The sequence below is a fragment of the Vipera berus genome (assembly GCF_964194415.1).
Source record: "Vipera berus genome assembly, chromosome: 1".
NCBI lineage: Eukaryota > Metazoa > Chordata > Lepidosauria > Squamata > Viperidae > Vipera > Vipera berus.
This window is the reverse complement of record NC_138202.1, coordinates 318498995-318524400: the sequence shown is the minus strand read 5'-3', so window position 1 is coordinate 318524400 and position 25406 is coordinate 318498995. Positions and strand designations below refer to the sequence as shown.

Here is a 25406-nt window from a genome sequence, read left to right as displayed (position 1 = left end):
AGCGACGGAGGCAGGTGGGGATCCCAGCGCTGCCTGGAACCCATCGGGGTCCATTAAGCGCCTGGGGCGGTACCATCTAATTGGTTCCGTATCCCCACGGCGGGGGGTGGTAAAACGGAAGACCAGCCGCAGGAGGTGATGATCCGTCCATGACAGGGGCATGATAAATGGAGAGCCCCCACCAAGATCATCCAACCATCGTCCAGATAAAAAACTAGGTCCAGGGTGTGGCCTCCCTCATGAGTTGGTTCAGAAATTACCTGCGTCAGGTCCATGGCCGTCATGGAAGCCATTTATAGACATTATTGCTGAGTTTACATGCAACCGAGTTGTAAAGTTTAATTTAACTTAGCAGACACACCACTGCTTGTTCAGTGCTTATTCAGGTATTTTCAGATAAATGCCAAATGAGTGTATCTTGTAAATAAAACAAATACACATGTTGAAAAAAACAAACCCATACCTACTAACTGGGTTTCATGAGCAAGATTATCTCAGATTATCTCAGAGCTTGCCACTCTTTAGGAGGATATCAAAGGTCACTGTGGCTGGGGATGAATTGAAACTCAAACACATTTCAAAAACATCAAGTTAGTGGAAGTGGCCTTACACATAAACTAGAGTATCCAGGAATTTTGAACTATGCGGATTTTAACCCAATTTTTAATGGAAAAATACTGAAAACAAAGCATACACACTTTCCCAATAGTTTCATACTGATATTCTGTTACATGGAAGAACCTTGTGGGATACCATATAGTAGTGGTCAGTATGTCAAGTAGAATCTATTCAACATTACCTTCTGAAACTGCCTTTGGGGAAATGCAGCACAATATTATTCAGTTTCTTTTGGGAAGGATGAACTAGCAGAACACTATGGTTAAGCACTAAGAAATCCAGCCAAACTAAAAGAATTACATTCTCCTTGTCTAGTTCCCAGCACAGATCCATCAAGGTAACTAAAGCTGTCTCCTTTATACAACATCTTTGTACAAAGATTTGGATGCAAATTTGGATGCAAATCAAGACTGAAATGAACAGGGATTCATCTTGATTACTTATTAGTTATCAGGATAAACTCTTAATAGCAGGCTCCTTGATAAAGACCTCATCAGGGTTCTTCAGAAAAAAGGTAAAGAGATTAGACAGACAGATAGACATAGAAATAAATATATAACAAAGTGAATAACTTTGAAGTTGAGGCTCATTACTAAAACACAAGCTGTATTGGATGGATCTTGACTTTGAAAGTAACCTTTACTTCATATGGAGATGTGAAAGCATTCCATTCCTCCTTCTGTCAAATGAATTTAATTGAGTTTGTATTGTAAAATTTTAAAACATTTCTAATCAAGAATGCCAATTCTTAAATAAGATTACATATGGATGTGAATCTGCAAATTCATGAGCCTGTTTCTGAGTCTTTGGAGAAGGGCGGGATATAAATGGAATTAAAATAAAATAAAAAAAAATAAATTTTTCAGTTACAACCTTTGCAGCATCCCTATGACCATGTGATCAAAATTCAGAAGCTTGGCAACTGGTTCATACTTATGACCATTGCAGTGTTCCAAGATCATGTGATCACCTTTTGCAATCCTCTGACAAGTAAAGTCAATGGGGAAGCCAGATTCACTTAACAACCAGGTTACTAACTTATCAGCTGCAGTGATTCACTTAATAACTGTGCCAAGAAATGTTGTAAAATGGGACAAAACTCACTTAACAAAAGTTTCACTTAACAACAGAAATGTTGGGCTCAATTGTGGTTGTAAGTCGAGGACTACCTGTATTGTGTTATTATTCTTTCCTTTTCTTTGGTCCAGTTTGCATGTTGGTAAAAACCAAACTCACACAGTAGTGATGAATTAAGTTATCAAAAGTATATTGTTCCCATCATACTATCCCAGGCTAAAAAGGGGAAAAAAAATCTCAGCTGTGCTCTCAAGAGTATCTTCAAAAGGAAGAAACAAATAGTTTTTAGTTCAATATTTCCTCCCCTAACAAATTTCTGCTACTGAAGGAGGGACTTAAAGAGATTTTTGCAATTAAAAGTCTTTCCATGGGCAAATAGAACTGACTGTTATGTAAGAACTGTTATTTGTATTATTTATAGAACAACATATCAAGTACCTTGTACCATAATGAACTGTTGACATAAGTACTACTGTGATGAAGCTTTTAATTTCCAGTAGTAAAGTTCATGCTCCTTTGCTTAGTCTATGTGCATACTTTTAAAAAAATGAAATGTGTTTTTAGAGGCATGTTATACTAGATAAGTTTTTAGTATTACCAATAAGGCTGCTTGTCTGTCTGTCTGATAGATCTCTACTTTATAAAATTTTTTATTTATTTTATTTTTTATTTTATTTAGATTTATATACCGCCCTTTCCCGAAGGACTCAGGGCGGTTTACAGGGCATTTGAAAAACAGTCAATACAAACGTTAAAACAAATTAAAAGAGATTAAATAGAACCCTGAGAAAATTAAAACCCACTTAAAATTAAAATTAAAAATATTCTCAGCCTGGGCCTGAGAGCTCGAAAAGCCAGGTCTTCAGGTCCCGGCGGAATGAACGGAGGTTGGGGGCAGTCCTCAGCTCCACTGGCAGCTGGTTCCACAGGGCAGGCGCACCCACTGAGAAGGCCCTCCCCCTGGGTGTTACCCACCGGCAGTCTTTAACCGGCGGCACCCTGAGGAGACCCTCCCTGTGGGAGCGCACTGGACGAAGGGAACTTGATGCTGGCAGCAGGTGTTCCCTCAAATATCCCGGACCCTCACCATTTAGGGCTTTATAGGTCATCACCAGCACCTTGAATATAAAAATGTTTATAAAAATGTTATTCCTCCCCATTATGATATAAAAGGGAATGGGGTTCAATCAAATAGAACACTGATTTAAAAATACCAGTATTATATGGTTAGTTGAAAACCTTTTTGCTCTCTAGGGCAAAAAGGTAACAATCTACCCATGCCTTCTTTAGATGCAGCTGAATATTTATACAAGACTCACAAAAGATAAGTCTTCTCAGTCATACAGAGGATTGGAAAATATATATGTAGACAGCACAGTCATCATCTACAGCTCTCTCCTTCTATACAATTTTATCACCTGACTCCTGCATGCTTCTATTCCAACTGGCTCATTCTGCCTACTGGTAGAGCCTATTCTGAGTAGGCTTATATCTTATAATATAGAAATAAATATGCTATTTTTTTGCTAATCCCATCTATGTCTGCTGGCAAATAGGTTTTCTAAGAGTTATATGAAAATGGAAGGTGAGTCAAACTCTTAGCAGTTGCAAAGCTAGCAATCGAGTGAATTTATAACAACAACAACAACAACAACAACAACAACAACAATAATTTGAGTGTTCAGCTGACTGAGTTTCATGTTTTATGAATAAAAGTTTTATAATAATAATAATGTTGGAAGGGACCTTGGAGGTCATCTAGTCCAACCCCCTGCTCAGGCAGAAAACCCTATACCATTTCAGACAAATGGCTGTCCAATCTCTTCTTAAAGACTTCCAGTGTTTGAGCATTCACAGCTCCTGGAGGCAGGTTGTTCCACTGATTAATTATTCTAACTGTCAGGAAGTTTCTCCTTAGTTCTAAGTTGCTTCTCTCTTTGATTAGTTTCCATCCATTGCTTCTTGTCCTGCCTCCAGGTGATTTGGAGAACAGCTTGACTCCCTCTTCTTAACTGCTACCCTTCCATCCTTTATTTTTGACTCAAAACTGGCAATTGCAGATGGTACCTCTCAGAGGACAGATTTCAGTCAGGGACTGTCAGTTTATAGTTTCTGAAGAATTAACCCTCCCAAACTGCACAGCAGAGATAATAATGTTAAGCAATTTAATATATCATGTTTGGAATATTGAAAGCAGTTGTGCATTTCTGTGATGTTAGAGGGCTTGAAAAAATACATAGACTATTTACCAAATATGGCAGGTGAAAGTTGTACAGTCAATGGGATCAATAATGATTTTTTTAAAAGATTTCAAACACAGCCTGAACTAATAGTCCTGGACAAGCTCGGGAGATCTGATGCAGAAAAATAAGACGCAGCAAAAGTACTGCTTAAGCTCATAGCTACTTAAAATAATTTGAATTATTGGGCTCTGAGCTTTGCACAATAAAACACCATACAATTTTAGAGAAGGTGATTTATTGTTCCCATGTGAAGAATGCTTAGGAAAGTCCTAACAATGTGATCTGGAGAAAAGAAGAGATCTAAAAGTGTTCATTCTTCTCCAGTTTCCTTTGAGTGAAACAAGCATTGCTAAATGAGGGGTGCCACTTCAGATATATCTCTAGCACCAGGAATAAAGTGTGATTGTTGTGGATGCCAATGAGTAAATGACAGAAACAGATTTTCTGAGAACCCAAACCTTAAACCTAACTAGCTGGGTTCAAAATTTGTGGCACAGTGTATTATATAAAGTCCTTAATACCACATAGGATTCATGGGTTTACTCTAACAGAATAGCTCCTTCTACAGAGAAATGGTTAACATTATATAGACACTGTTCAGAGTGACTCAGTCTCCTAATGGTCAGGGAAGGCCAGCAGGATCATCTATAAGACCACTATTCTGACTTTCTGATAAAGTCAGTTAAATCAGCTCTGGATTGCATTCTAACTGGGCAGTCCAGCTGAGGTGCCTAGGGCCTGGTTTTGTTATATGAACTAAGTTTGAACTGATGACTACTAATAAAATGACCAAGTTTCTCTGTGGTCACAGTTTGGCCACCTGTTCTTTGAACCTGTCCACCTCCTGATTACAAAAGCAGCCAGGGAGTTGCCATGGTTGGATCAATGTGTGATGTTGGCTTCTTTGAGAGGCAGTATTGTAGCCCCTCTTGGACCCAACATTCTTAGGTAGCTATAATCATATCTCCATCCTTCCCAATTTATGGAAGGTTATTGAGAAGTCTGTCTGCAGTTGATGAGAAGTCTAAAAGAAGTGGATTATCTAGATCCCTTAAGAATACTTAGGTTGCCTTCATTCTTGTCAGGATAAGATATTTCAAATTGTTGCAGGAAAAACAACAACAATCCCTACTGTCATTCCTTTTGGGTCCTTGTGAGGTTAGCAAGAAGAGTTCTAGGTTGTTCTGACCTCACTTCAGCTGCCACCTGAACTCTTACTTCTCTCCCACAGCAATGATGAGTATGTTTATTCCAAAGAGAAGATCTTGCAACTAGTCCTCTATTCACTTAATCACTACTAGTAGATTACCAATAATGTATCTGGATTTCAAGTGTTTAACTGTAAAAGTTAAACATACAAGTGTTTAACTGTAAAAGATTAAAATTGTTCCAAAGCATCTGGATGAAATGGGCAAAGTGCAGTAAATATTTAAATTCCTGATGATAAAAAATATCAGTGCAAAAATACTATTTTAGCTCAAAAATTTAAAGGTCAACTACTAGGTATACTGGAGAAATGTAATTCTTTTTCAGTTCTCTTGATACCAAACTATTTCACAAGCAGTCTTCCTTATTCTCCAGAGAAACGTTAAAGGGAAGTTCTGTGTATATAGAAAAAAAATAAAATAAGACATATGTGCTTCTGTCCCTTTCTGTATATAAAAGCATATATTTTTCAGCTCAGCTAGGGAATACAGGCTCATTTTTAGTTTCTTGTTAAGTAAATATAACAACCAAATAAACTAAAATAATTGACGTTTAAACAGAAGATAAATACTGCTTCCCAACTTCCTCTTCGTAGAATTAGTGTTATCAGGGAGAAAGCACTGGTCCCCTTCCTACAAACTCTACAGGAAAACGACTGCCCTCTCAGGAATGTAAACTTGGCATGCTTCATGGTTGCCTTCTTTGGTTTCTCCTTTTTCCTTTTAACAAAAGGCCCACCCTATTCTTCCCATGTTAACGTCAAGCCTCTGTTTACATGATGATCTGTTTACATGATGCAGATGAATATTAAGGAAGGTATAGCTCTTACAATGGCACAAGTGCCACTCTCCAGTAGCCTTTCCAGTTGGAGGTACAAGGGGAAGGTAATTTGGAATGGGCCAAATTCTAGAAATCCAGAAGACTGTTCTTCAAATGTCACCTCAGCCAAAGGCTCACTGGGCTAATTCAGATGGAGTTGCCAAATCTTGTTTTGTTGACTGTGACCTCCAGGCATGTGTGCTTCAATTTATTATCTTTCTTCTGTTGAAGAACTGCAGTGGGCATCTATATATGACAGGCTCTACATTCATGAAAAATCCTTGAGGTTTATGTTTTCATGTTTATCTATTCTAGATAAGATAATCTTTATTGACATTTTTTTACTGTGGGCACAACGGCACACATCAAAAATGCCCGCTTTCAAAGTGAAACACATACACGACACACACCTAACCATACTATATACAATATACTATGTACAACATTTGTATAGACCCACACCCCTTCATTACATAACAAATAAATATTAAATACTGTCCATCTTGAATATATAACAGAAGGAGGAAGCTTGAGAGTTCACAAGGTTAATGCTGTTATGGAATGAATCTATGGCTGAATCTGGATGTTCTGCTACAGATACCATGAAGCCTCCTCCCAGAAGGTAACAAGGAAAACAGGTCATGAAGAGGATGTGTAATGTCCCAGATAATCTTACAGACCCTGCTCAAGCAACGCTTCTGTGCTACGTCCTGGATGGAGGGGAGGGAACTGCCAATGATCTTTTCGGCCATCCTCACCACTCTCTACACCGCCTTCCTGTCTGAAGCAGTGATGCTTCGAAACCAGACTGTGATGCTGTATGACAGGATGCTCTCGATCGTCCCCTTGTAGAAAGTGGTCAGGATAGGGGAAGGAAGATGTGCTTTTCTCACGCGATGCAGAAAATGCAGGTGCTGCTGTGCCCGCTTCACCAGTTTCTCACTGTTGAGCGACCAAGCCAGCCTACTCGTTAGCTGCACACCCAGGAATTTGATGCTGGTAACCATCTCCACAGGTGAATTATTAATGCACAGAGAAGTATGGCCGTGCCTGCGTTTTCTGAAATGGACAATGATCTCTTTGGTTTTTCCGGTATTTAAAACTAGGCTGTTTTCCTTACACCAGTTCACCAATCCTTCAACCTCCTTGTGGTAAGCTTCCACCTTGTCATCATGAATAAGGTCCACTACTGTTGTATGTTCTCAAGAACCAGGCTATGGTGACTGCAACCTGAAAAGTAGTTGCAATTTGTACATCCTACAATAAGCCAAGTATCACTTCATCCACATTACACATTTTTTATGTGTGTCAATTATATTTCAGGGATATCAGTAATGCAAAATTCTTTGGGGAGAAAGGGCCAGAGTTGCTGTAGTTACGTTCTTCAAAAAAAAAAAAAACATATCTTCTGATGTGCTCGGAATTCAAGGAAATGAAAAAAATGGCTCCTTCTTTGATATTTGTTAAGGGTCCTTCTCACAGTCATCCACACCATGGTCACCTCCTGTTTGGACTATTGTAATGCATACTACATTGGGCTGCCCTTGAAGAGTAACCAGAAGCTTCAGTTGGCTGAAAATGCACATGATTTTGTGCAAATCCAAAGAGAGTGCCATCTCTTTTGCAGGAACTGCATTTCTTGCTGATTTGCTTCTAGGTGTTGATTATCACCGTTAAAGTGCTACAATGGTTTGAGGCCAGGTTACTTGATGGGCCACCTTTCCCTAATTATATCTACCAGTAAATCCTCAGTTTAATGGACATCATTCAGCTTAAACAGATATTCTTCCTTCTGTAAAGTCCATTAAAATCAGAGGCTTACTCTATTGTTACAAAGGGTGATACAACACTGAAATTCTCAACTAATTCTTTTCTTTTGCCAGTCCCCTGGTTTTCCATCATATAAGAAAAAGGCATGAAGACATAAGCCACTCTTGGTTTCTTTCCATTGGAGAAGAAAATGTTCATGGAAATTTCCACATTGCATGACATTGATCCTTTCTCTCAGCAGGAGAATGCAATCTTTGGCACTCCAGATGTCACTGAACTACAACTACTAGTAAGACTTAAAGACCAGTAATTTCTGCATTTATACAGGCAATGCAGAGAAGAGGTACTTTGTTTGGCAGCTGGCTATCTGCTTCTTAATTATAGTGATGGGAATTTTGACTGATAGGAGCAGATCCTATTTCTCAACAACTTTGTTAAAAACAGCCATCTTCTTTCTGTACAATAGCACTAAATCGAAAATAGGTCATGACATTGTGACACATTCAAGGCAATTTTTTTAAAAAAAAGATTTGACTGTAAATAATTTATTTTTGTTGAGTACACAACACAAAAGATATAGGCAGTAACAGCACTTCCACTTTACTGATTGGTTCCATGTTTCTGAGATTCCATGACTTCATCTCTGTTCTATTTATTTTCAGCTCAGCTATGTTGCATGTTACACTGCTAAGAAACTAGTTTGTGCCCTGAAATACTGTGGTTCTGTAGGCATAGTAGTTGTTTCCATTCGAGGAAATCTTAGTTTTATCTCACTTCTTAGTTCTTTGGCTGCAACCATGTTAGCAAATCTTTCAAAGGGAATGGTGGCTTGGTTGCTTTTCAGCCCTGCCTCCTCATATGATCTATTTTTTGGGGTCAGACTTTTTTATGGACAGACATATGAACACACAAGAAGTGAGTGTGTTTCAGGTGCAGGCAATTTATTGTAGTTCCCTTTTATATGATGTGGAGTTGAGGGAGATTGTTGTTCTAGGAGATTATTGCTCTAGGAGGAGTTCCCTTTTATATGATGTGGAGTTGAGGGAGATTGTTGCTCTTTCGGCAATTTGCGGGAAAGTAATTATTTTTGTTTTTTGTTCTCGGCATTTCTGAGTATGTGGTGTAAACACATACAAATACATATTGTCTTCAAATTGCTGCAGTGGGATTGGGAAATGGAAGTATCAACAGCATAGAAATCAAATTTTCCAAAGTAAGTACAGAATCAGAATTTTTCTAGGAATTTTTATGTACCAGGGTAAGATTTTTTTTTTTCTGAAAAGAACTGAAGGATGAAGAGGGGGAATAAAATACCATTTATAGAATCCTTATTAAAATCTTTCTCTTCCTGTCTTTCTCTTTTTCTGGAATATAGTGTGTATTATGTATTATATGTGACTTGTTTTGCTCTTAAAATATTGTAGTAAGTTTTAAGTTGCTTAGCTCTCTTTCAGAGGAATAAATGGACTGACGTCTATGCCACTGAATTCCCAGTACACTGAGGTTCAATCTGGCAAGATCTGGATAGGAAAAGCAACAAATTCTTAATTTTCTCTCCCCTCCAATACATATTCCTATGTGCTCCCAGACAGGTATTATTTTTCTGCTTCATTTTTACTGGTAGTTGGCAATGATATATCTGCAGCAACCTCCCTGTGAATAGTGCTTTGTGACTGCCCTCTTCAAGTACTTCATGAAAGAGAAGTGATCCCACAGCCAATTTCCCTTACTGCAGTTTCTTCTGTATATGCCTGCCAAATTTTATCTGAAGTCGTGAAAAACTGCCAGTTACTTTTCTTTGTTTTTGTTTTAAGGGGAAAAGAAGGAGAGGAAGAGTGAAACGACAAGATAAAGGCCTTAATAACATACGAGAGATAATAGGTGAAAATGTATTAAGAAGTTCCTTGTTTCTAATAATAAATATTTATCTCTAAGTGTATTCTTCATGGCATAATGAAAAGTTAGCAATTCAGATTTTGTTATTGTTCAGCCAGATGCCAATCAGGGGCTACAGGGAAGAAATTCAAGTTGTCTCCAAAGAGGTTCTTCCTGTTAGTGGCTGAGCCTTCACCCTCACCATCAAGACTTTGTGTACAAAGCCTCATCGTATGATTATCCCATCTCAGACTGGAGACAATTAAGACAAACAAACCCAGGAAGTGGCAGGGAGTTCCGAAATGAAAGGAAATCCATGGCAGAAGAAGAGAACTGAAGAGATTGCCCTGATCCGCAACCAAAGTCAACGATGGGTCACAGCGTGCCAAGTTTTTAAAATAAGCGTTGCTTGTTTTATAATACAAAACTGGCAACCACAGCTGGCAAGGCCTGCAGAGACGATTCAAATGCTAACATTCAGAATGATAAACAGTCTTCTCCCCACCTCAGAAAGAGTAAGAAAAAAAGTTCTGTGTTAGCAAGCAGAAACTAACAGCCAATACGGTTGCTAAGAGACCCTGGACTTTAGCCAACACTAATGAAATGAAGAGCTTTAATAATTCTTTTTTTATAACCTCTGAAAGAAAAGTACCTGTAGATGACGCCATGTTGATGTAAAAACATGAGTGCCGATGTGACTTCTGCTGCATAGAAGCGGGAGCGAGGCTCATCAAATTTGCGTGAACGTTGAATCTGAAACATTAGGTCTCCTCCGTTGACATATTCCATGACGAAAAATAGGCGGTCCTAAAATTCACAAAAAATAGAGCCATTTCATTGTTTTTTGCCTGAGTTTCACAAAGATGCTACTATACATTCATGGCACATCAGGAAATTAGATCTTTATCCAAAAAATGGAAGAAACAGCAAACTATCTGCACAAGAGGAGCAAATGCTTCCAAATTAAACTATGGGTACTTCAGCTAATGCAGAGTGGCTAAAAAAAATACAGATTTGTTTTTTGAAATCGAAACTTTTATGTTTTTTTAGTTTTTAAAGGAAAATATAATAGATGTATGACGATCTTTTGCTTAAGTGTAACATTAGGAAACCAATTCATGACATTGTTTATTTGCTATGAAAAAAACTTCTACTTATAACCTCATTTTATTTTACTTTATTTTTCTAATTTTTAACATTATGAAATAACTCAAAGCCTCATTTTGGCTTTTCCAATAAAATTCTTGAACTGGAAGAAAATTTGTTTGCAGATACAAAAGAAAAGAAAAAGACTGCTCTTAGACAATTCTGAGTCAATGGATGAATATTATAATGTCACTTTTTGTCATTTTCCTTGGTTCTCTAAAGCAGGGATAAGCAAGTTGTGACTTTCGTGGCTTGTGGGCCACAGGTTATCAGCTTAAACTAGAACAAGCCAAACTGCATTATGGACGAGTTTGGGGTGTATATCCTGTGATAAATTAATCACTGCTGGTTGCGTATTACTGAGAAGTCAATAGGCGATATATAAGAGAATTGGAAAAGTTGGCAAGAAGAATAAAAGATTAGGTAAAATTCCTGTATTTTATGAAGACAAATGGGGTATATTTGATTCAGAAAACTGTATGCATTCAAACATTACAATTTTATATATATATAAACATAAGAATTCATTGGAGCTGGGGGGGTATAACAAATTTAAATAAGGTAAATCTTAGGAATGGGGAATCTAGGGCCCCACAGATGTTGCTAAATCACAGCTGCTAGCAGCCCTAATCAAGCTGTGGAATGGCTGGAGATACTAGTTCAGCAACATCTAAAGGACATTGATCCCTCATTCTATAGATCTAATGCTGAAAAAACACAATTCTCTGCTATACCAGAGACAGAAAGTTTCACCTTCTGATATTTCTACTGTACAACTTAATTACACTTAATTTTAATTCAGTTAGCTGGTTTCAAGAGACATTTTCACTGCTTGCACTTTATTGAATAATAAGAATAGGGTGTTTTAAGTATACAATTATTTTAAAAGCTGGTTTTGCTTTGCTTTTTTTTTGTAATACCTCTCCAAGTTCCATCAAGAAGCATTCAGTGTTCTGTATGGTTTCCCACTGGTTGGTGACATCCAAGTTGCTTAATATGTCGTGTTTATGCAACACAATGGTAATACAAGTCAGCATTGAGCTACAACAGAACCAATAGAGACTGGATTGTGGTAAGGATAGTGAGGTTTATGCTGGTCAACTCAAGACCAATAGTAACTTAAATTTGGCAAGAGGAATAGCCTTAGAGTCAGTTATGAGGATGCTCAAGATCTCTTCAAAATCAAAACAATGAAGAGCCAGAGGGATAACTATATGGGAAAATAGTCTCAGGGTTTTAGAGCCTCAAACTTGCAGGAGTTTTTACTCCAGTATGAAAAATAGAATTGTTCTTTCACATGCTTTTTTCAGTTTTTACTAGATCAATGTTTCCAAATGATTGGCTAAAGTTTTAGCAGAAATGAGCTGCATGCACATCCTTTGAGGGTAAAATAATTCTTGATTAGGCATATATAAGGGATTTTGCATCCATTGAATTGGATGTTTTGCTCTATCTGGCTAGACTAGGGAAACAAATATCTGTCTATGTACAGTTCATTCTTCATTATCAAGTCATTTTTGTAATAAGATTTATTATCTAATATTTGGTGGACTTAGCCTTTCCTCAGAACCTGTACTTCTGCCAATTTTTAATTTTTCTTTTTAAAGTGTCCCTTTCCTTCAGGCTCTTTTATACTCATTTTGTAGTTTCCAACTATTCTAAACAAACCTTACTCTTTGAATTCATCTACATCAAATAAGGCTTTGGTTCCTCCATCTCTAAGCTCCTTTTGCCTGTCTTACTTTCTTGATGCCATATGCCACACATCAGATTGGAATAATGTATGACCCTCATGCTGAATGCAGTCAACTTCATGTTCAATAAGACTTTCTTCCCTTCTATATGCTGGGGACTGCCAAAAGACTGCAGCCTATTAGCCTTATGACAGCCTCAGGTAGGTTTTTCTAGAAATTTATGTATTTTTTTATTGCAGCTTATATTCTACTCCATTCCTAAAGATGATTTCTTATAAAAAGCTAAATTCTTTTTTATTTATGTTTAGAGGAAAAAATTAACTCTTTCAATTAAAAAGAGAGAGATTTATGCCTTTAAAAACATTTTAGACACATTTGCTTGCTTTACACAGAACCTATCTTAGAGAAATAAAAAAGTGTAAACTTCCCAGGACTGTTTTGGGTGTATAGCTCTGTGCAAAACATGCTACGTAGTACATATCTCATGAAGAGTTCATAAGTAAACATGCATATAAATTTAAATAATACTATAATATATAAATGACTGTGAAACATACATTGTTAATTGTGCAAGCAAACAGGAACGGAAAGGATTGAATAGAAGAAGGAAATTGAATCACAACTGTGTCAGCCCTTCAACCAGCGTGCAACAAGGTACTTGAAACCACACTACTCTCTTCTCCCAATATACAATTCTGAACATGATCCATTGGGATTATAATAATCTATAAAAGCTTTTAATAAATGAATAAACATGGAGTTGACATTCCTTATTTTTGCAAGCCTGGACTTGCAGAATTTACAGTTATTGGAGTTTATGCACCTGTATTTTAGTATACAAATTTCAAGTTGAAGAATGGTTGAAGTGGGTGATTCCTCTCTCCTACCCCACTTCAAAAATTCTTAATGTTGTACAATTATTGGCACAGGACTGCCATGAAATCCCTTTGTGATCCTTGATTGTGCTTTGCCTTAAGAAGAATTTACTAACCTCTCAACTCACTTTATAATCCATTACTTCTTAAATGCACCGAACTGTCCAGCAGAAGAAAGAAATGATGGCTTTAGTGCTTAGCTCCACCCTTTTATCAGTTCTTTGACAGACTTAATCAAAGGGAGATTTGTGAGTATTCCTACTGTGAGATAAAACAAATCTATTTATGGTACAATAAATCACTTGGGGAGCAGCATAATTTGGGGAGCAGCTGAGCTACTAAATCTTACCCTGGGAGAAGTAACATTTCTGCCACTGTTTCTTTGAAGTGTGCCAGAACTAAACATGCATCCCTCCAATGGTTATTGTGGTAGGGCATTTAAGAATTCTATGAAGAATAGTTTTCATGAGTGCATTACTCTTCTCTGTACATCTCAATCACAGGGACTCCTTTGAACCCCAACTTCATCTTCACATCCATGAGAAAGTGTTGAGTACATTATCTTTGTTACCAGAACTACCCAAATGTAAACCATGAAGAACAAGTTTGGGAACTCCTCATGAGAACTTGTGAGTGATGACCACAGCTTCCTGTGAGGAGAAATAAATCCTCAAACTACTTGTTGTGTGTATCTAAAAATGACCACTGAGCATTTAATGTTTACATTCGGAAAGATACTATCAGTGGGGAAATGAAACTTCATGTACATTCCAGACAAAAGGTAATGTCTTTGATGTATTGTGTTCAGCCTGAGAAAATCTGCATAAAGAACTTTCCCTCTCACTGGATTCTAGCAGAAATCAATTCATCTTTTCTTCAGCTTGTTTTTTCTTCTTCTCACTTTTCTATGTAATGATCACAGCTGGACAAAGATACTGAGTAGCAGACCAAAACATGAATTGAGAAAAGCCAAGAGGGACAATCTTCCCTTGCTTTCAGTTCAACACTGAACTTTAGGCAGCCTGTCAGGTAGCCAAAGAGAACTTAATTGGCTGAAATATCACAAAGGAGAAATGAATCACGCAATACATTTTCCACTTTCAAATCTCAGACATGTGTCCGTGCTATGTGTCAGGCAAGCAAAGGGTGTCAACGCTGGTCCTAAACTTCAGGAGCTACACTTGTACACGATTCAAACACCCAAACCAGGAAAAGCATCACATACACACCCCTCAATCACTAGAATCCACAAGTGATAAGACTTATCAGTATTTTCCAAGTGGTATTTTTCTTTTTATATATTTCTCATATAAATGGGTGTGAAGATTTTTTTTTCCTGATTCCAAGAAATCTTTAAACTTGGGTTTGCTTTGTCAATAGGTCCTTTTTTTTCTTCCTTCTTGGAAACCAAGTATATTACGTTTCTTCTCCAAATGCTAAAATTGTTCAAGATATGTCCTAAATTGTTCATGAAATAAATGTCTGAAATCTGAATAATGGGAGCTCCTGGCAATCAGAGTTCACACACTGGCAATCTAACAGAAGTCCAAACTAAGGCTGTGCTGAATTATCACCCTTCTCTGTGGAAATGGAGAAAATATTCATTGGATCAATTCTAAGAATTTCAGATGCTACTTCAAATAATTTGTTAAATACTGAGGCCAACCATCATTTTTTCAAAACATTTCCTGGGAGCAATGCTACTGTATAACCTAGTGCCATTCCATTGACATGCTCTATCCTTGGAATGCTGCCAGGCTCTTCAGGACAGCCAAACAACTATTTGAAGTGGAGGAGAGGAGAGGGAGAGGAGAGGGATAAGAAGAATAAGGAATAAGAATAACAGAGTTGGAAGGAACCTCGGAAATCCTCTACTCCAAACCCTGCTCATGCAGGAAACCCATACTATTTCAGACAAATGGTTGTTCAATCTCTTTTGGAAAACTTCCAGCGTTGGAGCATCCACGACTTCTGGTGGCAAGTTGTTCCACTGATTAATTATTCTAACTGTCAGGAAATTTCTCCTTAGTTCTAGGTTGTGTTGTGATTCAGCGTCAGCCTGTAATATCAGCAGCTGAGTCTGATGAGTCTGAACAGGAGGAGGAGGAGGGGTTTGGAGAGCCTTTGGTATCAGAGGGAGGCTCTGATACACTGCAGGACTCTCAGCCTGGCCCCTCCCATCATGTTCCTCCTCAGACTCAGCTGTGTGAGCACGAGGTATTGGATGTAGCTGATTCACAGCTGGTTCTATTCAGGGATGCAAGGAGCCAGAGGCAATCCAGCAGAGCAGAGCAGAGGAAGGCAATGAGGCAACTTGGGAGAAGGCAATGAGAAGCCACGCCTTGGGACTGCTGATAAAAGGGGAAGGTGTGGGAGGTGCTGGTTGCTGAAGGCAACCATTTGAAGTTTTTCTGCTAGAGTCCTGGTCTGTTATTACTGTTTAACTCTTGTTTGAACTTTTGGTTTAACTCTTGTTTGAACTTTTGATTTCTTGTAAATAAATTTGGTTGGGTTTTTCCAGTTTGTTGACTATAAAAAGGGGTTGTCCCTGACATTCAAACAGAGCTGGTCGTAGACTGGAACAGAACAGGTTGCTTCTCTCCTTGATTAATTGCCATCCATTTCTTCTTGTCCTGCCTTCAGGTGCTTTGGAGAATAAGTTGACCCCCTCTTCTAAAATGTCCCTTAGATATTGGAACACTGCTAACATGTCTCCCCTAGTTCTTCTTTTCATTAAACTAGACATATCCAATTCCAGCACCCATTCTTTATATGTTTTAGTCTCCAGTCTCCTAATCATCTTTCTTGCTGTTCTCTGTACTGTTTCTAGACTCGTTTTTACATCATGGCGACCAAAACTGAATGCAGTATTCCACGTGTGGTCTTACCAAGGCTTATAGAGTGGTATATCCATGCTGATTAGCAAGAATCATGATTAAGTACATTGTATGGAATACTTTATATCCTTCATCATGTTTGTGTATTTTAAGAAGCTCAAATGCTTCACACTCAGAAGGTCTCACAAGGGAGAGAACAGAATCTTACATGTACATCCATGTAACAGAACCTTAGCAGCCTATAAGAAAAAAAGTAACTCTGGAAGGGAAAGTCTGAATGAAGAGCTACTGGGTAGAGAGGTGGGTTATGCAACTCCTTCTTACTGCTTCTCTGATCCAAATCTCTCTCTAGTGCCTGTTTCTCCTTAATGATATGGAAGGCTACCCCACTTCTATAACACACTCGTGCAGTGGCGTAGTGTGGGGGGTGCAGGGGGGGCCGGCCGCACCGGGCGCAACATCTGGGGGGCGCGCTCGACGGCGCCGGGATCCGGCAGGGCGGAGGCACCGGAGCCCCAGCCGGGAAGGGCCTGACGCCCCACGGCACGCCACACACACACACACACACAAACACACAACCACACAGCGTGACTCCTCCTTCGGGCCGCTCCGCCTTCGCTCCGGCACTGGACAGAAGCCTTCTCTCCCTCCTCCCCCCCCCGCAAAGGAGAAGGCGGCTCCTGAGCGTGCACAGAGCGCGGCCCTCCTGCAAGCCCAGGGCTCCGCTGCGGAGGCTCTCCCAAGGCGCTCCCGGGGTTGCCAAAGGCGGGGGGGGGGGCGCGGCGGGGCTTGAAAGAGGGTGGATTTCCCGCGGGGGGAGGATCGCTGCAGCGTCTCTCCGGGGGTCCCTGCTCTGGAACGAAAGCTGCGTCGGCAGGTTGCCGATCCAACCGTGCATCGGCGATCGGGACCGCCCCCCCCGACACACGTCGCCAGCAGCGAGAGTTTCCAGCCAGGCCGGCGAATCTTTGAAGTGAGGTGCCAAAGAGAAGGAGGCGGCTTGGCTTGGATAAGCAGCGTCTGGGCAGAAAATAGGTCGGGCGCCGCAGCAAGTATGAATTCCTGGGGTTCAGCCTAAGCAGGCAAAGCTGCAGGGTGGGTTGGTTGGCTTTTCCAGCTTTGGAATAACCTTGGGAAGCTGAGGCATTGTAAGTTGGAAGTCATTGTTTGTCGCCTAACATGTTGGGTCAACCCCACGCCACATGCTAAGCCATAAACCGTGGTTGGTATCCAGGGTTTAGGACAAGATGGAGAAAACTAGCCAATTGTGGGATCATAAATCTTGATGAAGCCCATCATCGCTCCATGTGATGTATGGACTCAATCTACAAACGTAGTCCAAGCCTATTCACATCTGTTGTAAGGTCATTCTCTCGTGGGGTTTATCCTGACGTCCACTAAGAGTGGAACAAACATGCCCCATTAACCATTTTCAACGCCATGTCCTCTCTTTGTCTCATCCTAAATCACAGCTGAGGCACCTTAAAGTTGCCTTGTTTCAGTTTTAAACTAGCATTTTCCCTCTTCTCCAGAGACCCTTTTTTGCCTTGAACCTAACTCAGGGGTAGGCAACCTTGGCTCTTTCATGACTCATGGACTTCAACTCCCAGAATTCCTGAGCTAGTGGAAGAGACTCGAGTGCTAAAATCCACAGGTTAGGGGGCGCAAATTACTTGCCTTGCCCCGGGTGCTGACAACCCACGCTACGCCACTGCACTCGTGTAATATGTAGTTCAGCTTTGTAGACAAGCTGCCAGAGCACTGCTACCCAAAGCAGAACTCATCTCCATCCCCCTCCTCTATGACTATGTGAAGTGCTTCAGCAGTTCCCATGTACTTATGTGCAAAGGTCAGCCAGTGACAACAGTGGGCTCCAGCTTCACAGCACAGCAAGAGACTTCTAAAAGGAACTGTGATCATCTTGAATGGAAAATTTCAAAAAGAGTCCTGCCGGGTCACAAACTTTGGCCTAACTCTAAGCAGTGGATTATTTTCATGATTTATTTGAACACAGTGTTCTCAGTAACTTAAAATTCATTAAATTTCCATAAAGGCAGATTTCTCTTAATGATCAGATACATTCTGCTGGGACAAAAAGTTAGCCTAAAAGAAATGGCTGGAATGTACAAGGGCTGAAACCATGCATGATTTACTGCAAAATATCTCCCCAGATATTAATAGCATAATGGGCCTGCTCAAGAGATCTGCAGCTGAGGTCTCATTGATTTCTGACTCACGAATCACAGAATAGTGTTAAGGCTTCAATATTACTATATTCCATGCTGGATCTGTTGTACTTTTTAGACAGTTATTGGTTAGAGTTTCTTTGGGGGGAAAAATAATTCCAAACAATGAATTGAAACTCCATTGCATTTTCTACCCTAGAGCTTTTATGGCCTTAGTTGTTTATATTTATTTTTTAAAGTATTCATTGTTTCAGTATGGATCTATAGGTTGGAATGCAAAGGTACACCTTATCCACACTTCGTGAGATAAAACCATTTAGTAGGTTTCAAGATAAAATCATTTACCAAGGGACCTGTAAAATGGAAGAAAGGAAGGATAGGAAAAATATGCCCTTCAACATTTGTGTTCTTCAGGATTTTAAGGTTGTTTTCAACTAAAATAATAATAATGTGCCATTCAATAAAAACAAAAAAATATATAGTTCACAGCTGTATGTCTTACAGCAGGGGTGTCAAATTCAATTTCATTGAGGGCCACATCAGCATTGCGGTTGCCCTCAGGGGGCCGGGTGGGTATGGCCTGGGTGGGCATGGCCTACTGGGTGGGCGTGGCTAGAGTGCGTATGACCTACTGGCTGGGCGTGGCCAGCTCTACATCGTTCACATCAAGGGTGCCTATGGGAGCCTGGGCAGGAGTGGGACAGATCTGAGGGTCTCTGGCAGAAGGAGGGTCTCTGGGCCAGGGCCAAGGCAGTGGGGGCCGTTCCCTCACTGTTTCCAGGATGGCTTCGCGGGCCACATGAAACCACTTCATGGGCCGGATCTGGCCCCCTGGGCCTTGTGTTTGACATGTCTGTCTTACAGGAAAGTGTGCACGAAAAAGTATATGTTGATGGAAAGAAAGTATACAAGGATCTTATACAGTTTTCAGAAATGCTGACTTGATATACAAAATGCATATATCAAGAGCAATGTAAGAAATGCAATACTAATGCAGTTAAAAAAATTCAAACTGATTCAAATTGAGCCTAAATTCTAAATGCTGATCATTTAAATATTTAAAAATTGTTTTTCATATTATTTTGCATCATGCCATTCTATACTTGGAACTGAAAAATCTAAAAGCAAAAAGTGAATTTACATTTTTAAACAAGCATCATGCATATAGGGGTAGCCAGTAACAAAATATTGCATTACAGTGTATTCCTAGAAAGTCTGCAACCCATAACTATACCCTTTTGCAGGACATTGCATTTGCTGCCATCTTACTTTGTTCCATCTGTTTCATTCTCTTGTCTAGATACTGAGCTGTCGATAACCAATTTAATATGCTCAATATACTAAGTGACATTTGCACGGAAAGTAGTTTCCAAAAGAGCATAGTTATATTTCTGAAGCTTGTTAAGGTTTCTATCCTCTGTTGTGTGTGGACTCTGTTAAGGTGACCAGTTGGAAAACTGAATTGCAATTCCTATACCTAATGGGAGACTACTTGCCAATTTTTGATTAAGAGACAAATTAAGTCTATGTTAGATTCCTGGGGAAGTTAATGTTCTACCTTTCCCTACCCCCCAACAAGTGTTTGTGTCTTTGTGTGTTTGTTTTTCTTTTAAAAAAACACAACCCAAAACCTTGGCCTTAGTATAATCTTCTGAACACAGAAGGAGATAATTGCTTTCATTCCAAAAAAGTTTATAAGTGCTGATTAGGATCAAATAATATAAAAACCATTATGTTTCAGTTCCCCAAATAACTGAACTAAGAGGGCACTTTAAGATGGACTTAATAAAGCAAGATTTACAATCTAAATAACTTCATAATACTCAGACTCATTCTCCAAACCGGAAGTCTACTTCAAGCTCAATATAGTTCATATTTTATGTCATGGAAGTTTTTTCCCCTCTTCATCGTCCACAGTAGTTAGGGAAAAAATAAACTTGAAATCAATTCACACAACCTCAAATGCCTCTTAGACAACCAGTTCCGCTCTCTCATCAGGTAGGCTTTTAAAAAGTCTAGCCAAAGAAAACATGTCCCTATGTCTATGGTGAGCGAGAATAAAACAATAAAAAATTATTTCAGCTGCTGCAGCTCAGGAAGGAAAACAAAAACATTACACAGGAGCAAAAAGGAAAAAAAAACCATATTCCTGGCTTTCAGACTCCTTGTTTTCTTTTGTAAATGATTGTCCAGCTCTTAATATAGGAATCAGGCCAAAGTTAAAAGTATGTCTTTAGAAAGACAAAACAAATAAAACCAACAAAATAAACAAAACAGGCCAAGTTTGGTTTTTAATCTAAATCCAGTCTGCAATACTCTGAAACTTTAAATCAGACAACTATGTTACATGCAACATGCATTAATTGGCATCTTTACCTTCAAAACGAAACTGCTCCTCTACAGGAGTCCAATCAGATATCCCTGCTTTTTTCGCATTTATTCTATTCCCCCTCCCCCTTTCTTGGTATTTATCTCTTTTCCAACTGATGCACAATAGAAATAGAATTACACTTAAACTATCAGCTTTTGTATTTGGAAAAAAAAGTGTGAATCTGTCTTCAGCTATATATTTTTTTCTCAAAGAAATGCTGAAGTTCAATATTACTCAAACATAGATGGGTTTGCTTATTTATTTTTAAGCCAAAAAAAAAAGTATTTCCTTCAAATAGTTCATCCAAACAGAATAATGCCAGGATGATTCCAAGGAATAATGTTATCCCCAATGAAAAAGCAATTGAAAGGCATCTTATTAAAACTCTAAAGTCTACAACTCAACTGCAATGATTGCATACTGACATGAAAATCAACCAAAAGGTCTTGCAAGCCAATATCTCTGCAAAAGACTCAAATACCAGATTCTGGATAGGAAAAGACGGATGCCATTTTATTCTGATGATGCCCATCACACTGTTGAAGTGATTCTGTATGTGACTTGCATGTTTCCAGTAGCACCAGATTAACCATTGTGGAAACAGAGTTATAGGCTAATCCGAGTCACTCTCAGGATTCTTTCTAGATCAGCTGACCGTCTGGGTTTATTCAGAAAAGGAGTGCAATTCCTGCTCTCTCCTTTCAAATTAATGGATCACCATAAAATGTTCAGAAAATTAGCTCATGTGAATTTGGGAAGATGAATGAGATAAAACATGAGAGGTGTTACAAAAATGATGACTCATAATGCCTGGAATTTTGGGAGGTGGAAGGACAAGATGAAGAGGATGTAGCACTTCAATGTTAAAGAAAAAAAAAGAATTAAAGTCAATATTCAGACAGTCTTCATTTTCAAGTTTAAAAGGCATTGCTGTAAATATCTAGGGAAACATTACAAAGGCGGCGCCAATGTAGGAAAGCATGGTTAACCTTGACCAGAAGGAAAGGGCGAATTTCAACAATAAGCATTTTCCTTTTTCTAAACAGCTGGTTTCTTGAAATTCACTTAAGCAGAGGAAATACTGTAATGTTGTAACATTCTGTTACAAAGACTTTGTGAACTCCCCCTTTTTAAAATGTGTCTACAACAGAGGATGATGGTAAGAAGAGTTGTATATTCTCACAAAACATGCTTTGTAAACATGCATGCTTTATGCATTGTAAAGACTGCTAAGGCAGTCTTTTTTAAAATATGTACTGCAATGATCAGCAAGAAATTTTACCAATCTCCAAAACAAATACTTCAAAATACACCATCCTCGGACTTTTCAGAAAGAGTTAGAAGTCACACTAACAAACATATGGTCCAAACTAAAGAAACACGTGTGCATATGTGTCCATGTATGTGTGTATTATTCTATTTTATTTCATCAGTATGTTTCATCACACAATAATATCTTTCATCTTCCTCAGTAAATTCCTAATCAAAATGAGGGGTATCTTCAATGTTTGGTCAAAAATATCACCATACCCTTAAAAACCAGACAGAGATTTTATCGCATTGTCATGACTACTATATTAACTTGTTTTAACCACTATGAATTAACATAAATGAGAATCTAATGCATTCTGATGATTGGAAATTAGCAACCATTGCTGACATTCATATAAGGAAATAAATGAGCTTTCTTGGAAAAAGTAGCGGAGAGTGAGAAAGTGCCACTCTTAACAAGAACAAAACAGCTACACATTTCTTGGGAGAAAAGGAGAACTTTGGCCAAATATTGTAATATTTACTTTGAATGACTGCCCACCTGCCCTTTGTTAAACAAGTGGCAAGGGAAAACAGGGTGTGTTGGATGATTGCATACCAGCCACTATGCCTTTTGTTCAAAAGTGCAATCTGATGTGAGGCATTAAAAGGATTTTTTTTTAAAGACCACAAGAGTTCTTAAAAGGAAAACTTCACTTGTTTTTTGATGATGTAGATCCTGTAACTTTGCTGGCAACTAAATAGGATCTTAATTCCCACACAAAAGCTTGCTGATGAGGGAAATGTTGTGTTTAAAGGACATCTAAGTGCAGTCCATACGTACATGATTGTGAATTATGTTGACTGACGGTTTCACAAGGTGTAAGTGCAAACCTCAGATGTTTTAGAAATGTCCAGCTTATTTACTCATCTACTGTAGACCTGCAGCAGATTGTCTGTCACAAACATGCAGCACAAGCATGGCAGAATCCATTTATAAGAACTCTACTCTCCCATCCCCTCTACTTCATTTCTGCTTTATTTGGGTGTTGTCTTCCCAGGTGAAAAAGAAGTTAAGTTGCCCCCAGACCTCTGGAATCTGAATGGCCAGAACAGAAGAATTTCCCATTCTTCAGCAGGAGCGCAACTTTGGAAAACAAAAGAAAAAAAAAGAACAATCAAGTAAGCACTTAGAAAATAAAATAGATGAACAAGTTATAGCAGATATGTCAAACACAAGGCCCGGGGGCCAGATCCGGCCCGCAAAGTGGTTTCATGTGGCCCGCGAAGCCATCCTGGAAACAGTAAGGGAATGGCCCCCAATGCCTTGGCCCTGGCCCAGAGACCCTCCTTCTGCCAGAGACCCTCAGATCTCTCCCACTCCTTCCCAGGCCCCCATAGGCACCCTTGATGCAAACAATGTAGAGTTGGCCATGCCCACCCAGTAGGCCATACGCACTCTAGCCACGCCCACCCAGTAGGCCACGCCCACCCAGTCCATACCCACCCGGCCCCCTGAGGGCAACCGCAATGCTGATGTGGCCCTCAATGAAATTGAGTTTGACACCCCTGAGTTATAGGAAACTTAAATCTACATGCAAAAGCTAGTAACCACTTATCAGCAGACAAAACAATGAAGAAACAGTAGGAGAGAAAATGTAGGCAAAGGCTAAACTACACAACTGACTAAAGCAGCGCTGAAAAAACAAAATGTCCCTGATGGTTCTGCCTAACACTTATCCCTGAAAACTTTACCATGGTGGCTCAATTTGTCTTAAGAGTTTTTGGGCTTAGCACCTAAATCACCAAGTCCAGTTAGAAAATCTGCTTCTATGTGCCATTCTGAGGAGCTGCATCTAAGATGTGTCAGTGAAAAAGGAAACGTCCAGCATTTCTTCCCAGTTTATTTATTTTATTTGTTTCAATTTATATACCGCCCTTTTCCCGAGGGACTCAGGGCGGTTTACAGGGCAAATTAAAACAGTGCAATGTACAAATTAAAATTAAATTAAATTAATAGCCCCAAAAGAGTTTAAAATTTTAAATTTGAACCCCGCCTCTGGGTCTCTCATTGAAAAAGATCAGTGACTTTATAGAATAATAGCTTATCATGAAGAGTTATTGGCTGCAATTCAAAAATATATTGCCTAATTTAAGTTCAATACAGTGTTTAACAATAATATTAAACTATTTAATAAATGACACATTCATTCTTTATATGAAAGTAAGGGTAAACTTTAGATTTAAAAACATGAATCTGGTGAAATATACACTTCTAAGAATTCTGAACTATAGTTTATAATACAAAAGTACAATTGAAATGTAGGTATTGGGAGATATAAGCATGAAATTACATGCACAAAAATAGATACAAGCATATTTTGTATGCTATGTAAGACCATCTATTTCAAACAGAAATTCGTCTAGTTTATTTATCCCATATAGGGATACTGAGAATAGTCCATGTGAGATTGTGGGGTGGGACTAGACAAGATGCTTTGAGGGTATGCCCCAGGACTATGGAATGTTTACTTCCAGATACAGTATTATTATTTTTTGGGGGGTGAGCAGCTTATCTCTGATAGGCAGCTTACCTCCAGAGATTTACCATATTTTTAAAGAGCAGTTAAGACAGCTTTTCCATAGAGTTTTTCACTGATGAAAAGCTAGGGAAACTGCTTTCTGTATAATGATTGGGGGGGGGGGGAGTGAATTTTTGAATTTTCAAGCAGTTTGTTTGGCATGTCGTAAACCATGAAGAATTCTTCTGAAGTGGGCAGTATACAAATATCACAAAGAAACAAAGAAAAAAAATCTCCAAACTCTGGAAACAATACTTTTAACAATAACGTTCAGAAGTTTCTGTTCACATTTAAAGAAAGAACCAAGTTAATTCCACCTGCTGCCAAATTCTACCAAACAATCGCAGAAAGGGAAAAACAAACACTGGTTGTGCAAACTTATTCATCATGCTGTCGGACTCCAGGTCAATGGTGGAAATTTCTGTTTATTTTACTGAAGTATATTGATGTTTCTGGAAATGGGATATCTATGACTTCCCTCTGGACACTTATTACGTTACCAATTTGAAGGTCATTGGTTTTCAACTCTTTTTATACATACAAAGAAATCAAATTGGATAAAACATGGTCTCAAAAGAGTTATTTTGACTATCATTTAGAAAGGAAACTTCAAAGAACTGATGTTAAACCTACCATTAATCTATTGTTGTCATCATCTTCATCATAATAGGCAGTTCTTCAGCTGCCAAATGTAAGTAATATGATCTATTTCACATGGTTATTGGAATATAAGTGCATTTATAATTTATTTTGAATCAGGTATAGTTTTACTTGAAATGATCTTCCCTGTTAAAGAGAAGGTCATATTTAAATAAATTTGGAGAAGACAGGAATATTAGTAGCTATTACTCTTATT

At 38.8% G+C, this 25406-nt stretch overlaps 1 protein-coding gene across 2 annotated transcripts in view; it reads right to left on the bottom strand.

Annotated features, from left to right (window-relative positions):
* The window catches only part of PRKCE (protein kinase C epsilon), a 335363-nt gene that overhangs the window by 36429 nt on the left and 273528 nt on the right, over window positions 1-25406 (bottom strand). For both annotated transcript variants that reach the window (XM_081315107.1, XM_081315108.1), the window contains one exon: window positions 10261-10415. In XM_081315107.1, coding sequence (XP_081171233.1) covers window positions 10261-10415 — 155 coding nt within the window. The remainder of the gene's footprint in view (window positions 1-10260; window positions 10416-25406) is intronic.